This window comes from Lontra canadensis, unplaced genomic scaffold, assembly GCF_010015895.1.
Source record: "Lontra canadensis isolate GAN:19392208 unplaced genomic scaffold, GSC_riverotter_1.0 scaffold105, whole genome shotgun sequence".
Taxonomy (NCBI): Eukaryota; Metazoa; Chordata; class Mammalia; order Carnivora; family Mustelidae; genus Lontra; species Lontra canadensis.
The window spans coordinates 650367-667388 of record NW_022631099.1 but is presented as its reverse complement, the minus strand read 5'-3'; the positions used below and the strand labels follow the sequence as shown (position 1 = coordinate 667388).

At 46.7% G+C, this 17022-nt stretch overlaps 1 protein-coding gene across 4 annotated transcripts in view; it reads left to right on the top strand.

Moving 5' to 3' along the window:
* EYA2 (EYA transcriptional coactivator and phosphatase 2) overlaps window positions 1–17022 on the top strand; it is a 269733-nt gene that overhangs the window by 204329 nt on the left and 48382 nt on the right. For all 4 annotated transcript variants that reach the window (XM_032838579.1, XM_032838580.1, XM_032838582.1 and 1 more), the window contains exon 10: window positions 14881–14970. In XM_032838579.1, coding sequence (XP_032694470.1) covers window positions 14881–14970 — 90 coding nt within the window. The remainder of the gene's footprint in view (window positions 1–14880; window positions 14971–17022) is intronic.

The following is a 17022-nucleotide window of genomic DNA, read 5'->3' as shown; positions in this document are numbered from 1 at the left end:
AGATGCAGGAGCGCGTTGTCCTGAAGCCTGGGGTGTCAGGGTGATCCACAGAGAAGAAAAGCAGGGCCAGCGCAGGTGGCGGGCTGCCTATATTTTCGAGAACCGTCTCCAGAGTGGGCAGGTCTACAAGCCCGGGCAGGGTCCCCGTCAGACACAAGCCCGGCGAGTGGCAGTCAGGGTGCTAAGAGGAGGGAGGGCAGGGAATGGCAAAACGCCAGGCCATCCTCCCACCCCGTGTCTCCCCTGGCCTTCCCTTCGGGTGACAGCGGGGATGATGCTGGGTGTGGCCAGGGAGGCCCCAGAGGAGCAAGTCTGTGAATAAAAGTGACGAGCCCGCAGGCCATGTGTGTCCCCAGCCTGGCACCCCTCTCAGGTGCTCTCTGTGTGTCTGCTCACTGACTTATCATCGCTCGAGGCAGGTGCTGGAGTTACCGCCACCTCCCACGGACAGGAAATGGGCCCACGACTTGCCCACAGTCACACACGTTCTTCGGGGGTAGGGCAGAGCCCAGGTGTGCCGGCAGGTGTCAGGCTGCAGTGGTGGTTCTGAGCCACTAGGTCACACTGCCCCTGGGGATACAAAAGTGGCACCTTTCACTCAGCTGGGTGGGAGATTTAGGTGTGGGTTTTTGGTTTTTTTTTTTTTAGTTCATCACTCAGGAAGCAACTTTCATTAATAAGGGCGCTCACTCTACAAACACAATGTTCATTGACACTAAGGATGAACCTTGTCATTATTTTTTAATGATTTAGAGCAGTGGTTCTCTGCTGAGGGTAATGTTGTCTCCCAGGTCCCCGTTACAAAGTCTGGAGGCATTTTTGGTTGTCGCAACTGGCCGGGGGTTGGGGGGGGGCAGGCATACCACAGGCACCTGGTGGGGAAAGGCCAAGGGTGCTCCCACTTACCCTGCAATGGCCAGGACGCCTGCCATGACAAAGAATGATCTAGATTAAATGTCAACAGTGCCAAGGATGAAAAACCCTGATCTATGGAATCCTCAATTTTTTTTATTCTAGAGACGTTTTTGTAAACATGCAGAAGTAGTTCTTTTTCTTTTAAGATTTTATTTATTTATTTGACAGAGAGAACACAAGCAGGGGTAGTGGCAAGCAGAGGGAATTGGAGAAGCAGAGAGCCTAATACGGGGCTTGATCCCCAGACCCTGGGATCATGACCTGAGCCAAAGGCAGACACTTAACCAACTGAGCCACGCAGGTGCCCCACAAATTACCCACCCCAATAGGTGGTTTCATTTACGTTGTTTTTAATTGGTTAGCTACATTAATTAGTTACCATGGTGATCTTGACTGTTGACCGTGCCACGGAAGTTTTTCCAAAACACACGTGAGGGGCTAAGAGTTCTTAACCAAACATTAGCTATTAAAGAACCTTAGATGAGTATATGAAGACCCCTTCCCAAGTCCCCAGACACTAACCTTGATTTGTGACACAAGTTTCTTTAAGAAAATGCCTCATGAGGAGCACAAAGCAGGGTTAACTCATTTCGCCATCCAAGAAGCTTCGTGCTAAGTGTTCAGAAATCCCCAGGTGCCCCTTTCAAGCCACCGGGACTCTCCCACCCTGGGAGCATCCGAGCTGTGTCTGGAGCAGAAAAGATAAGCAGACAGTCCAGGACAGCTTGCCTCTGGGACTGGTTCTGCTCAGAGACTGGAACTGGGTTTAACACTTAGGATGTCAGACTCTCAGCCCCTCGGAGCAAAGACAGAACTTCCCTGTCCTCATGTCCAAGGACCAATCATGGCGTTCCAGCAGAGACGCCCTGGTTAGGAGGAAAGAGACGTCACCTGGGACTCACCGACCGTGAATCACTGTGAGAACAAGGCAGTGTGCACAGGGTTGTTTTTTGTGCGATTGTTGGATGGCCGGCTTCTGAAAAATACTTTCAGAAGCACTGCATTTGATAACCATTAATGGATCTAAAGAGACCCTAGGGGGCGCCTGGATGTCTCAGTTGGTTAAGCGACAGCCTTCGCCCCGGGTCATGGTCCTGGAGTCCGGGGATCGAGTCCCACATCGGGCTCCCTGCTCAGCGGGGAGTCTGCTTCTCCCTCTGACCCCTCTCCTCTCATGCGCTCTCTCTCTCTCAAATAAATAAATAAAATCTTCAAAAGAAAAAAAAATTGAAAGAGACCCTAAAGTCAGTGACCGAAATGAGTCTTTCCACCGCATATCTCCTTTTTGACTCCCACAAGGACATCCTAAAAAGTTATGGGCTGCCAGTAAGTGGGGGAAAAGCTGGGCAAAAGAAGGATTCGGAGCCCTTCAGGGGCGGCTAAAGTGATCTGATTTCCAGCCTCAGCCAAGGTGTCTGGTTCCCGCAGCCTGGCCTGGGGGGCAGGGAGGAGAGCAGCTGGGAAATGAGGGATTTACCGGGGGAACTTCGCTTTTCCATATCAAGTCCAGGAAATGAAAGGCACAAATGCTCAGAGGCAATAAGGGGAGATCCTTTCCCACCCCTGGGCCCTCCTTTTATCCTCTCAGAAGCCCAGCAGTTATTAGAAAGGCGAGCCAGCCTGAGACCTGAGGAAAGAGGCGGGGCAGCTGCCTGTCATTTCTCCCAACTTTGCAAGTGCAATTTAATTAAACGAACCATTTATTTCATTAAAAGTAGAGATCGACAGTTTTAAATCGGGCATTTGCAAAAAGAAAAACCTCGTTATAATCTGCCTTAAGCCTCCTCTCCCGAATAAAATACTTTGTGCTGTTAGTTCCTGTGAAGACGTAGTCCACGAGGAAAGTGGGTAAGATTTTGGTTTCTTAGATAGTCACGAGTTTGCAGCCCAGCTCTGCCCCTTAAAAGTAGCATGATCCTGGACAAGTCACTTCATGGCTTTGCATCTTGATTTTAATGTAAAACAGGAAAAAGAAGATTCAAGGGGGAAATGTATTAATGTAGGTGAAACTCAAAAACGCTGAGACATCCATTTAAAAAATACTTACCTGGAACAACTGCTGTTTACTGGGCTGTGTTCCAGCCGCAGGGGCCATGGCAATAGCTCTCCCAGAGCTTGCCTTCTGGTTGAGGGAGAAACACCAAAAATCATAAATAAGAAAGAGCATTTCAGATCATGCTGAATGCTATGAAAACCTGTACCAGGGTGAGGGAGGGAAGTTGAGTGGACGTGGTTGGCATCAGGGTTAGATGGAATGATCAGAGAAGGCCTGTCTGATACTGAAAGTGGGAACCAGATGTCATGAAGGAACCAGCCATGAAGCACCTGGGGGAAGGAAATTCCAGGCACAGGGAACAGCAAGTGCAAAGGCCCTGAGGCCAGAGTGGGTTTGGCAAGTTGAGGGAGCAGAGAGCTGGGTTGCAGAGAAGTCGATGGTGGCCGCTAAGAGATGTTAGCTTTACTCAGAGGGCCAGGGGAAGTTAGTGGATTTTAAATGAGGAAAAGCAGTTCTGATTTTTGTCTTAAAAAGAGTACTCTGGCCGCCTCATAGACCCCAGATCTGGGGGAGAAGGGAAGCAAACTGTTTCTATATGTAGCCCAGCACACAGACACAGTTACTCTCTTTCTCCCACACATCTCCCTCTCTTGGTGAGGGACTAAAGGCCCCTGGGAGGGGCACCTGGGTGGCTCAGTGGGTTGGGCCTCTGCCTTCGGCTCGGGTCATGATCTCAGGGTCCTGGGATCGAGCCCCACATCAGGCTCTCTGCTCAGCGGGGAGCCTGCTTCCCCCTCTCTCTCTGCCTGCCTCTCTGCCTACTTGCGATCTCTCTCTGTCAAATAAATAAATAAAATCTTTAAAAAATAAATAAATAAAGGCCCTTGGGAAATAAGGTAAAGCACTAAGCATGGGGCTTAGCACTTAGCAGGCACTCAAAAACCAGGAGAGCTCTAATAATGAGTATTGTTATTTGGAGGAAGCGTGTCTTAATCCCTCGCTTTTGAAGAAGGCAGAGAAATTGAGGTGTAAGGACAAAGTGAAAATTGAAGTCCTGCGGCCAACAGGGACATTTGGAAACTACAGCCACATGAGCTCTGCTCCCTCCCTCCCAGCGCCAGAGAGTGACCTACCCTGAAACACATTGCAGTGACTTAGTGGCTGGGCCCAAGGACCCAGGGGGCATCCTACAGGACCAGCCAGAGAGTTCTTGGCTTTGTGCAGGACAGGAATCTAATACAGCCAGGAGGAAGAGAGCCCCGTTTATGAATAGTGTGAGAGAAAGAGTAGAGCAGACAGGGTGTCTGGGAGACTCCGAAAAGGAGAGGTGAGTCTCCCTGCCGCTTGGGGTTAGGGGTTGACACTGGACAAAGGTCCAGGATAGATGTTCCTTCAGGAATCCAGGGTAGGGTCCCATCCGGGTGAACAATAGGTGTTATTCCCTAAACCACCCAAGGCAGGGGTGTTGATCCCGATGTCAGCTGAGGTTTGTTCGAAACTAATGTCTTCGAGCTCGGGATCCGGTTCTTAGATGCGTTCAGGTGTTTGGGGGCCGAGGACAAAACTGAGAATGATTCACTCTCTTGCTTTCCCCTTGAGACAGGGACATCAGTTCTTTGGTTGACTCAGATGTAAGGTGAAATGTAGAACAGGAGTAAATGGGGCCTAGCAGAGAAGCATCAGAGAGAGAGAGAAAATGAGAGAGAGAGAGAGAGAGAGCGCCTTTCCGAACTGCTCCCCTATCTTGGTAGGGGACAGTCGACAGCGTGGTTGCACTTGGCCTCTGGATTTGAGTCACTACTTTGCCTCCAGATTTTCCTAAAGCAGATTTCAACTTAATCACCCCATGCAAAGCCCCTTTTTCATTTAAAAAAAATTTTTTAAAGCCCCTTTTAAAATAAATAACTTAAAATGCCCCATTTACTACGCTGAAATGAAAACCTAAATAATACAGCCCACCCACTCACGACTTTAAAAAAAAAAAAAGAATATAGTATCGTGAATGTAACATAATGAAAAGAAATAAAAGAAAAAACATTTTAATATATATATCAATATGTAAACACCCAGGCCTGACCACAATAGGAGACACAGTGAAGGAACGTGGTACGTGTACCTGCTTCTCATTAAAAAGATTTGCATTTAAGAGAGGAAAATCCAGAGCCATTCTGAAGGAGAAGAACTGGGTGTTTATGGAATTTCTATCACATCAGCATGACTGGTTAAATCAGTGGCCATTGGGATTGAACTCAACCTCCAGCCCCTCTCCTCTCCCCCAGAGGTCAGGGAGTGGAGCGGAAAGTCCAACCCTCTAATCCCTTGTTGGTTTCCCTGGCAACCAGTCCCCATCTTTTTAAGATTTTATTTATTTATTTGACAGAAAAAGAGATCACAAGCCGGGGTAGCAGGGAAGGGAGAAGCAGACAGGGAGCCCAATGCGGGGCTTGATGCCAAGACCCTGGGGTAATGACCTGAGCCAAAACCAGGAGCCACCCAAGCATCCTTTCAGGGACTTTGCAAAAGGCATTTCATTAACATAAACTCCCAAAGGGTCTTGATCTGAACAAGACGCCCAGTTCACCTTCAGTGCTTTCATCACTTAGGAAATTCCAGGTTTTTAGGAGCTCTGTGCCAGGAAAGGGGACAAAAACCAAATATATATTTCGTATCACACACTCCCAAGTACTACTAATCACCCCACCCCAGCCAATTACTATGACCATGAAAACCACCAGTCCTTCTCCAGAGCTGGGCCACCTCTGCCGAGATCCACTGCCTTAAAGCCTGGTATGGGAGACGATGTGCCCAGAAGAGCAGCATTTTGTAATTTCATCTTTGCCTGATGTGGAAGGCAGACCAGTGGCCCCTGAAAGATCTCCACGTCCAGTCCTCAGGACCTGTGACTCTTACCTTCTATGGTAGATGTGATTAAGTGGCCCCAGTGTGATCACGAGGGTCCTTGCAGAGGGAGGCAGGAGATCGGAGCACAGAGCAGGAGATAGGAGGACAGAAGGAAGGCATTGAAGCGGAGGCACTGGGCGTGCAGGTGGCCTCCAGCAGCTGAAAAAGGCAGCCCAGGGAGCTAACACCAATGCTTATCTTCGTGCTTACCTCCCAGTTACAGTGACTGGAACCGATCTGCCATTTATGTCGTGATAAAAAACTTGTTTTTCAACTATATGCATTTAAGTTAGAAAAAAGCAGGGAGGGTAGCTGAATTAAAGGAAAATGTTAAGTTAGCCCAGTTGCCCTGCAGTGGGACAGAACTTACAAAGGTGTAACGAGTATGGCCGTGGGTTGGAAGATACCAGGTTAAACGAGTGCATGGGAATTTCCAAGAAGGGAAAGTTTCCTGATGGAAGATTCTGGCCCCTGCTGCTTTTTGCTAATGGTACCCAAGCACCAGGGCTAGGTCATCACACATGCATTATCCTCCAGGATTCCTGGGAGGGACTCGTTGATTGTGTTTAGATGAGGAAACTGAGGCCCAGGAACTATGAACATCTCATCCAAGGTCATGTCCTTGGGTTTTTTGGGGAAAAAAGGGGGGGTGGGATTTGAACTCAGGTCCCACAAATTGCATGGTTCATGCTCTCAGCGATTTTTGCTCCATGGAGCTGCTTGTCTGGGGCCACTTGCATGCACACGTTTGAAAATGGAGACAATTTGGGGTCATCATTTGTAGGAAGCCAGTTGCCTCATTAGTGCTATGTGAAAGAGAGATTGATGCTCTCAGACCAGATAATTACTGGATCTTGGTTTATATCACCTTGGGAAGGGGTTGTTAAGAGGTGCCATCAGAAGACAAGACATTCAGTCTTTCTAAAGTGCCACGTGGCAGAACTTGATTGTTGTTAAGATGTGGAGAAGCATTTGAGCTTGACCACTGGACACTGGCAATGTTGGAAACACCCAGTTTTGCCCAGACATTCCGAGACAGCAAGCAGAGTCAAGAATTTTAGATTATAAGTGACAAAAGCTCAACACACATTAGTTTAAGCCAAAAGGGAAAATCTACTCCTATGACCAATATGTCCCAAAGGGGACTTCAGGAACAGTGGGATCCAGTCCCCACATAATTTTGTCTGAACCTATATGCCCTGTCAGGGAGGCTCTGCCAGTGTGGTGACAAAGATGGCTGCCGGCAACTTCTGGCAGAAGTTCTCCCAGCTCGCACTGGGGTTGAAAAGCTGCCACTTTCCCAGCAGTTACAGCTAACGTCCTGGTGCCAATTCTCAGGGGCTTCCATTGGCCACATGACCGACCATCCGTCACAATGGCTCAGCCCAGGCCTGGGTTACGAAATCATCCTGGGAGGCCAATAATGGGTATTATTTTTGCTAAAAATTCATAACTGCTTATTTATAGACTTGAAAATTCATTCCCAGAGAGATTAGGTCTCTGCACAATATCATGCCACTGCCCCTTTTCCTCACTAGTTGGTGATTCCCTCAAGACCACCCCCAGGCTCGATGAGCTGCTAGGAGGACCCACAGGACTCAGAAGAGCTATTATGTTCACAGTTAAGAGTTTATTACAGTGAAAGGACACAGGTTAAAATCAGCAAAGGGAAAAGGCACGTGGAATAAGATCCAGGACAAAGTAGAGACCACCTTCCAGAATCCTCTCCCAGTGGAGCACAGACGTTCCAGTGACTTCCGCTGGCACTGATCTAACAACAAGTGCCGGGTGTGGCCAACCACTGGCGCTCATCTGAGCCCTGGTGCCCAGGATCTTACTGGGCTCCGTGCTGTAGGCACACAGTGCCTCCGCGACCCAGACTCCAGCCCCTCAAAACAAAAACGGGCACTCTCCCTAATTCCATTGTTAGCAGACACCGTCTGATCAACCAGCACTGCACGGCCCAAGGACTCAGAGCTCATCTGTCAGGAGCCGGCCAAGGATCAGTCTTGAAGAGGACCCACTTAGGAATGCAAAGGGTTCTAGCAACATGGGCCTGCCTCGTTAACCCTTTCCTGCCAGACAATCTCCGAAGCTTCACAGCAGGGAGCCCACAGGAAACCAACCGAATGGCTCAGCTCCTGTGGAGACTGCTGGATGCTGGGCCTGGTCCATCAGGATATCCCAGGGGCAACGTCACACTTCTTTCCAGTCATGCAGCTGAACCATGGAAGGTAGACACGTCCTCAGAGCAAAGACGTCCTGACAGGCATCATGACATAACCAGAGGATTGTGGACTATGGTGTCAGATCAGACCTGAGTTCTAGTCCCAAAGCTGCCTCAGGAAGAGATGCATTTTATACCATGACATCTCTGCCCCTCCCCTACCCTCCCTCTGTCTCACACACAAACACATACTCCAACTGAAATAGAAGTTCACCATTACTGTGAATGGCATACTTGGGTATTTGTCATCTATTCTGGGGATTGGCAAACTTTTCCTATAAAGGGGTAATAAGGGGCACTTAGATGGCCCAGTAACTTGAGCATCTGCCTTTGGGTCAGGTGGTGATCCCGGGGTCCTGGGATTGAGCCCTACATTGTGCTCCCCACTCAGTGGAGAGCCTGCCTCTCTCTCTCCCTCTGCCCCTCTCCCCCACCCCATCCCCACTCATCCTCTTGCCCTCTATCTCAGGTAGATAGATAGATAGATAATAAATATTTTAGACTTAGGCTAGGCTCTGTAGCAACTATCAGCTCTGCCACTGTAGCACAAAAGCAGCCATAAACATTAAGTGGACAAATGGGCGTCACTGTGTTGTAATAAAACTTTATTTACAAAAACAGACCATGGGCCACAGATTCTCTTGTATTTCTTCCATTCTTTTTTTTTTTTTCCTTTGGTAATGCTGGCCATTAAAGTAAACTTTCAGTAACGATTATAACCAGCACTTTGAAAAAGCCATTTGATTCTTACAACAACCCTGTGTGGTAAGTAACCCCATTTTACAGATGACAAACTGAGGCGTGCTGAAGTTAAGTAACTTTTACAAGGTCATCTAACTGGTAAGAGGTGGAATTGGCCTTGGACATAAGCAGTCTGGCTGAGAGCCCACTCTCTTAGTCTCTACTCCAGAGCATTCAAAAAGTAGCTGTTAACATTATCCCTCAACCAGCCCCAAAAGAACCTCATGTGCGGATCTCACTTCTTTGAATGAAACGTGCATTAAAACCACCTACAACCAAAGCACTACATGCTTAAAAACAGAAAACAGGGTTAGCTCAGAGAAGAGACTTCTATAGTGGACAGGGAGAGTTACTCATTTAAATGGTAAAAACTTGGACTCCTTTTGAACTGAAAATGTTGCCTTCTAATAGATAGAGGAATGGGAAGTAGACCTCCAAGAATATGGCTTGAAATGGGGATCTTGTAAATTTGGGCACGATGGAGACTTGGTATTAAACAGCCACCATCGTCTTAATTAACCCGAATAACATTTGTGTTCAGAGATGGAAACCTCCAAGAATCCGTATGCTGTTTTCTTCATTCGAGTTTGTTTGACATCAGATTAATTTCCTTTTAGGAAAGATTTTCGTTTTCACGCTCTTACCGTATCCCGTCCATCTAGGAGACACAACCGTGCATCACAAGACAACTGAGTTACTGATCCACAGGGCAGATATTAGAGCAGCCCAGGTGTAGAAAGTTCCTTCCATCCTCCTCTCGTTAGAGAACTTCACCAAGAATGCGTAATAATTAGATACCAGAGCTGCGTCTAGGTCCACGGCACCCACGCCGAGGCTTGGAGCCTCCACGTCTGTCTCCTGAATGAACGCTCACACAGCACAGCTTGCCACGTCACTCTCAGCGTCCCTTAGAACACATAGAAAAAATCTGCAGTGCCTTTGATTTGTCCCCTCTCTGGGAAAGAACCACCGCAAACTCACAAGTCAAACAAAGATGATGTTCCATCCACCCAACCCCACCTGTCCCCAGCACGGTCCTTTGATGGACAAGTTACAAATAGAAGCCAGTTTTTGGCGGGGGGTTGAGGGGGAATCCCTTTTTTCCAGTTCTCCCTTCTGGTTTAAATTGATCATTTGTTAAAAACAATCTGGGTGTGCTGTTGCTTATTTAGGAAATGAACCTAAACGAGCTGATTTTTTTTAATCCAAAGAGTACGTCATGATTAAGAGGTGGTTTTCATGCAGTACCACCTGATTTTGGGGTGTTCGGGCTGGGTTTACAGACACAGGTTCTTGACGTACGGGTTCAAGGACGTGGCCTGGGGGATTTTGACAATGACCAGTGCTGGTGGAGTGTCTGCTGCATAAACCTCACCGCGACCTCGGGTATTAGAGGGGTCAGAGTGAGTTTGAATGGGTCATGGGCCTGTTTGTAGCTGAAGAACGTGGCGTGAAGGTTTCCCTATGTTAGGGTTTATTTGACAGGGTGACATGCTAGCTCAGAAAGAGATTCCCCCTCCAAGTTGCACAGAGCAACTTTAGCCAACAGACCAAGGTGGTGTGTTTGTGGAGTAAATTAGGAACAGATTGGGCAGGTAGCAAGAGACAAAACCAGGGGCTTTCTGTTGCCCTCACTGTGGATGTGTTACATGTTAATTACTGCTGAGACCCCGCCCATTTTTTTTTCCCCCTTAGGTTCTCAGTCTTTGCAATCCTGGAAAAACATTTTCTACTTGGATAAAGTGGTCTGGCTCAGGGTCACACTTTGTATTCCTTAATTCCTGGGACAGTTGGGTTATTCCAGGCTTTTCTGCCTTTTACAGCTAGTTTATATCAAATTCCTTAAAAAGAGGTCCCACCTACAGAATTCACAACAATCCCCAGCCAGCATGCAGACAGATTTTAGGAAAACTTGAAACAATGAGAATTCTCAAGGAGTAGATGGGCATTCTAAAGGTTCCCCTCAGAAACATCTGGGTGTTTTTAAAATTTTGTTTTGAATTTTTTTTAAAGATTTTATTTTTAAGTGATCTCTACACCCAACATGGAGCTCAGATACACAACCCTGAGATCAAGAGTCTCACACTGCACCAACTGAGACAGGTGCCTCAAAATTTTGTTTTAATTTTGATTATATGATAAGTATGTGAATCCCTTCTCTTTCAAAACAATTTAGAATATTCTAGCTCATGCTAAAGTTAACGTTCATCTTTACCTCGAATTCCCGTCCTCTCCACTGTGCCTTCCAGAAGTAGTTACTGTTCTGACTCTGAGTATATCCTTCCAGAAATTTATAAATATAAAGTGACTATGGAAAATAGGTAGTAGCATTGTGTGTGTTTCTAGTAAATGCCAGTAACATGCAGTACATAACTTTCAGAAAACTGTTAATTTCACTTGGTATTATTTTTTTGACATGCCCCTATTAATACGTGGAGATGTGGTTCATTTCTTTCAATTAAATTTAGTTTTCCAGTGAATGAATGTACTACATTTTATTTCTCTAGTAACTTTTGGCTAGACAGCTAAATTGTTCAATCTTTGGTCTTTACAAATAATTCTGAAATGAATGACTTTTTACATGTCCCCTGTTCCTCTGCATGGGTTTTTCTCTAGGGAAATACTTAGTATGTTCCCTTTTGTTTTTAATTTCGCTCTTTTAATCTAGGAAATCCATGCATATAGTTTAAAACTCATATAGATCTACAAGGGAAAGTGTTAGAGGAAACAGCAGTCCCCAGTGGACCCCACACATACCCTTTCTTTCTGCCCACAGGCAACAACTTTCAACCCTTGCCGATTCTTTTGGTACTTATCTCCAAATTTCTAAGTAACCTGCTCATGTTATTACTTCTTGATTTTTCATTTCCATTTTAGGCATGCTCCCTGACTTCCCAAACTAAAAGATGAGAATTTAGCTCTCTTTCCTCACCCTGGCCCCCAACACACACATGCAGACTTCCTACCCACATCCTGCCGCTATCAATAAGATGTCATTTCAGCTGTATCAATATTGAACATTTGCCTTCTTCTAGCTACACAAAATACTTTTCCCAGACAGCCCATCCCATACGCAATAATTGCTTTTCCTGGTTTATGCGCTGGCCTGGGAGCAGACATTTTTCTATATAAATTCTTTCAGCGGATGAGTGTAGACGGTCACTCTCGTCCAGTGCACGGAAGCCTGCTCACCCGTGGTTGGGTGCGCGGCTTCAGAACATACAATCGCGCAGGGGTGAAATGGTTCGGGGTTGAGTCATGTGTGGAAACATCCCCCTCCAAAACCATTTCCCGGGTCACACACCAATTCCCTGCTTGACCCAAAACGTTTGCTTTCCTCATTTTTTCTTCATTTCTCACTGAGTACCCTGCCGCCTTCCAGCCAGGACCCGGAATGCTAAGCTTTGGCTTCTGGGGCCCTAATGAGGTGTTTCACCGAATTTCTGTGTTCCTGGGCTTGATTCTCCACAGTTGTGTGTGTGAGCTGAGATCACCAGCTGCATTTTTCCCCCTTTTTTTTTCAGGGTCAAGAAGGGTTTATGTCGTTAATTATTTATTTTTATATTAGAAGTGAGACAGCCTCCTGGTGAAAAATTCAAGCAGGAAAAGACGTGTACTAAGGTCCCCTTCACGCCTCCTGCCACCACAGCCTCTCCAAGGCCTCTGCACAAGCAGGGCTGCTCTGGGGCCCCATGACCTGGGTTCACATCCCAGCACTCACTTGCTGCGGGGCCTTGAGCAAGTTACCTAATCGTTTTGGGCCTGTTTTCTCATCTGTAAAATGGGAAAATAATAACGCTCAACTCATAAGTCTTTGTGGGGCTTAAATGAGTTAATTTGTACAGTGGCACAGAGAAAGCACTTAATAGATATTAACCTGGAATATTACCAAGTGTTTATATCCTTTTAGACCAGTGGTTCTTACCTTGGCCACACATTGAAATTAGGAGGGTGGAGAGATTTCCAAATGTCTGATGCCTGGACTCCATCCTCAGAAATTCTGATTTTATTGGCCCAGGAGAGGGCCTGAGCATCAGGATTTTTACCTTCTCCCAATCATTGCAGTGTGCAGCCAGAACTGAGAGCCATCGTGCCAAGTATTTTTCACGTGTATCAGTTAGGATAGGTGAGGTTATGCTGCTGTAACAAGCATCTCCAAGATGTCATCCACTTCTCTTTTACGGTATATGCCCGTTCTGGTTTGTTGCAGCTCTGACCCACATCATCTTGTCTCTGGAACATTTAGTCTTGTGAAGTGGGAGGAGAGAGCATGACCAACCATGCACTGACTTTTATTGTTTTTATTTTTTGTTGTTTTATTTTTCCAGGGTTCCAAGTTTCATTGTTTATGCACCATGCCCAGTGCTCCATCCAGTACATGCCCTTCTTAATACCCACCACCAGGCTCACCAACCCCCCACCACCCTCCCCTCCAGAATGCTGTTTGATTCTCAGAGTCAGCAGTGTCTCATGGTTCTTCTCCCCCTCCGATTTCCCACAATTCACTTTTCCTTTCCTTCTCCTAATGTCATCCGTGTTATTCCTTATGCTCCACAAGTAAGTGAAGCCATATGATCATTGACTCTCTCTGCCTGACTTATTTCACTCAGCATAATCTCCTCCAGTCCTGTCCATGTTGATAAAAAAGTTGGGAATTCATCCTTTCTGATGGAGGCGTAATATTCCATTGTATCTATGGACCATATCTTCTTTATCCATTCATCTGTTGAAAGGCATCTTGGCTCTTTCCACAGCTTGGCAATTGTGGCCATTGCTGCTGTGAACATTGGGGTACAGATGGCCCTTCTTTTCACCACATCTGAATCTTTGGGGTAAATACCCAGTACCATGCACTTGCTTTTAAAGCTTCGGACCAGAAATGAAACACAACTTCTGCTCACATATCATTACCCATGCAAGTCACACAGTCGCATCTGAGTCAAACAGGGAGGGCATATTTCAGGGGTCACCAGACTTTTCCTGCAAAGGGCCAGATAGTAAATATTTTAGGCTTTGCAGGACACCTGGTCTCTGTGGCTCCTGCTCTCCTCTGCCTTCAAAGTGCCAAACTTGCCATAGACAACACGCTGTTGAAGAATGGAAAAAGTCAGGGGCACCTGGGTAGCTCGGTTGGTTGAGTGTCCAACTCTTGATTTCGGCTCAGGTCATGACCTCAGGGTCATGGGGTCAAGCCCTGCATCGGGCTCCATGCTGGGTGTGGAGCCTGCCAAAGATTCTTTCTCCCTCTTCCCCTCCCCCCACTTGCACACACATGCACTCTCTATCTCTCAAAAAAAATTTTTTTTAATGTGGAAATTCATTCCTAGCTCATGAGCCATACGCGAACAAGCAGCAGGCCAGATTGGACCCATGGGTGTAGTGTGCCAACCCCCGGTGTGGGTCATCCTCCTACAGGCAGAAGCTCTCCAGGAAGAGACCCCAAATATGGGTGAAGAGTCCCACAGTCTACCACAGCCTGTGTATAGGGGAGAGGGAGAGAGAAGGGACCCTTTCACTGCACAGTTGTTACTTCATATCTTGGTGATAGTTTCACCTCAGGAACTCCCACATGACTTTGCTTTTTAATGGCGGCCTAGATTTCCGGGGTAAGGATGGGCCATCATGGGGTTTTGTTTGTGCGCTTGTTTTTATAATTAATCCTCTTGTGAGGTCACCGTGATAGTGCACATATCGGGAGGAGTATGACGGCATCCACAGAGAGACCGTAGTAAAGAGACAACCAGCATACATATCGGCTCTCACGGTGGGTTTTAGACAGTCTGCGCTGCTTCCCTGCAGTCTTCCAGGCCTCCCTGGAAGGGGAAAGGCTGGGAGGGGCCCTCCTTTCTTGCTGCCATTCCTGGATCTGGCAATGCTGAGCACAGTCGCAGTTGCGGGGGCATTGGGGGAGAGGGCTAGTAGAAACTAGGGGCGCCTAGAAGGGAAATCTTGGAAGCCATCAAGCATTATCACCCTGACTCCACATGGAGACACAGCTGAGACCACGTGGGAGCCCATCAGGAATGACCCTGCCTGTCAGCAGGGGGGATGGGAGAGAGAGGCGCAGCCAGCAGGTGACTCTGTCCTTTCTTTCTACCAGGACACCACGACGTCGGTGCGCATCGGCCTGATGATGGAAGAAATGATCTTCAACCTTGCAGATACGCATCTGTTCTTCAACGACCTGGAGGTTTGGCACCCCCCGCCCCGTCCCACGTCCTAGTCCCCATGCTTAAAGACCTGCGGCGGGTTCAGGGGAAGAGATGCTGCCTTCTCTCTTTTCTGTTTTTCCTTTTTCCTTTGGAGGCTAGAAACTTTTGCTGACAACCCCCAAGAAGGCACAACGCTATGGCCAGCGACAGTTTATTGAAAACACACTTGGCCAGCTGATCGCCACAGCTGCCCCATGCGGCCAGTGGGCTTCTCGCCACTCTGGCTGCGATGACCACTGGTGGTCTCGCTAATCCAATTAAGGCCATGCGGTCGCTTCCTCCTGAAACTTACTATTTAATAAGTTTATTGAGGCAAATTAGTACAGATCCTCCTGGGTCAGTAATAATTAGCAGTGGGCCAGGATGGAAGCTTTTAAAAACAATTTACATTCCCCTGAAAACACATTTTACAGAGAGAGCAAGCAGAGGGACTGGTGCTTATTTAGTGTCTGCTCTGTGCCCGAAGCAAGTGGCAAAAGAGATAGGAAAGGGGAAGGAGATAGCATCAGAAATGAATTTAACTCCTTTGTTTATATCCAGCCTGTGGCAGAAAGATTTGAGAAGGATTTCAAATGGAAAACATATTTAAAATTGAATTATTAAAGCAAAGCAAAGGAATAGAAAGCTAAGTTAATGAATAAGGGTAAAGCACTGTACCAAAAAATCTAGCTCAGGCCAACTACTGCAGTGAAGTTCAGAGTTAATCTCTCTGAGCTCCCTGGTAGCCAAAGCAAGGAGGGAAATACAATGCATGACTTACCTCTGATGAAGGAGCAAGCAGCTTTCTACAAGGTGAGAAGGGGTTTGGTGTGACTGTGTTGTTGTTGTTGTTGTTTTGGCTGATAAGAGGATTAACGGAGGGATCAAATGGCTTTGCAAATTGTATTTGTGTTTTTGGTTTACTAGATTGAAAAATGAAGGTAACTTACATTATACTGTGTATGAAAGAACAGTCCAGTTTATCTTAGCAGGAATATTTCTTCCTGGAATCAAAAATCCCTGGGACTAGCCTGTGAAATAGAAATATGAAGGCTCTGAATTCAGATCTAGCCTGGTTGGCCCAGAGCATGACTAATACATTATCATCAGGAAGGTTTTCTTTCCCTCACCACCTCCCCTCCAGCAGCCCTGTTTGTTTCCTATAATTAAGAGTCTCTTACAGTTTGTCTTTCTCTCTGATTTCATCTTGTCTTATTTTTCCCTCCTTTCCCCTATGATCCTGTGTTTTGTTTCTTAAATTCCACACATGAGTGAGATCATGTGATAATTGTCTTTCTCTGATTGACTTATTTCGCTCAGCCTAATACCTTCTAGTTCCATCCACGTCATTGCAAATGGCAAGATTTCATTTTTTTGACGGCTGAGTAGTATTCCATTGTGTATATACACCACATCTTCTTTATCCATTCGTCTTCGAAGGACATCTGGGCTCTTTCCATAGTTTGGCTATTGTGGACACTGCTGATATAAACATTGGGGTGCGGGTGGCCCTTTGGATCACTACATTTGCATCTTTGGGTTAAATACCGAGTAATGCAACTGCTGGGTCATAGGGTAGCTCTATTTTCAACTTTTTGAGGAGTCAAAGAGAGGATCTATGTAGAAAGTCATTGATGACAAAAGAGAACATTGGCATGGTAGGATGTTCTGTGAGCATTAAGCCCAGGACTGTCCCTTCAGCCAGATGCAACGTGCAGGCCCGCTTTACAGTGACCTCTCGTGTCTTGGGGAAAAAGAGGGAGGTGGGAGGGAGGGAGAGAACAAATGAGCAAAACAAACATGGCATTTGAATTCAGCAAATATTTATGGAGCGTAATGTAATACAGAGTCGGCTGATTGCAAATCACGAAACCTGATTGGCTTTAGCAAAGGAAGAGTGATTATTGGCTCTTGTAGTTGAAAAATCCAGGCTGGATTTAGTCTCTCAAGATCTCCTCCTTAAAATGTTGGCTCCATGAGGGCAGGAACTCCAGCTGTGTCACCTTCAATCCTCCCGGGGCCTCAGCAATAAACAGCCAAACAAATCCATA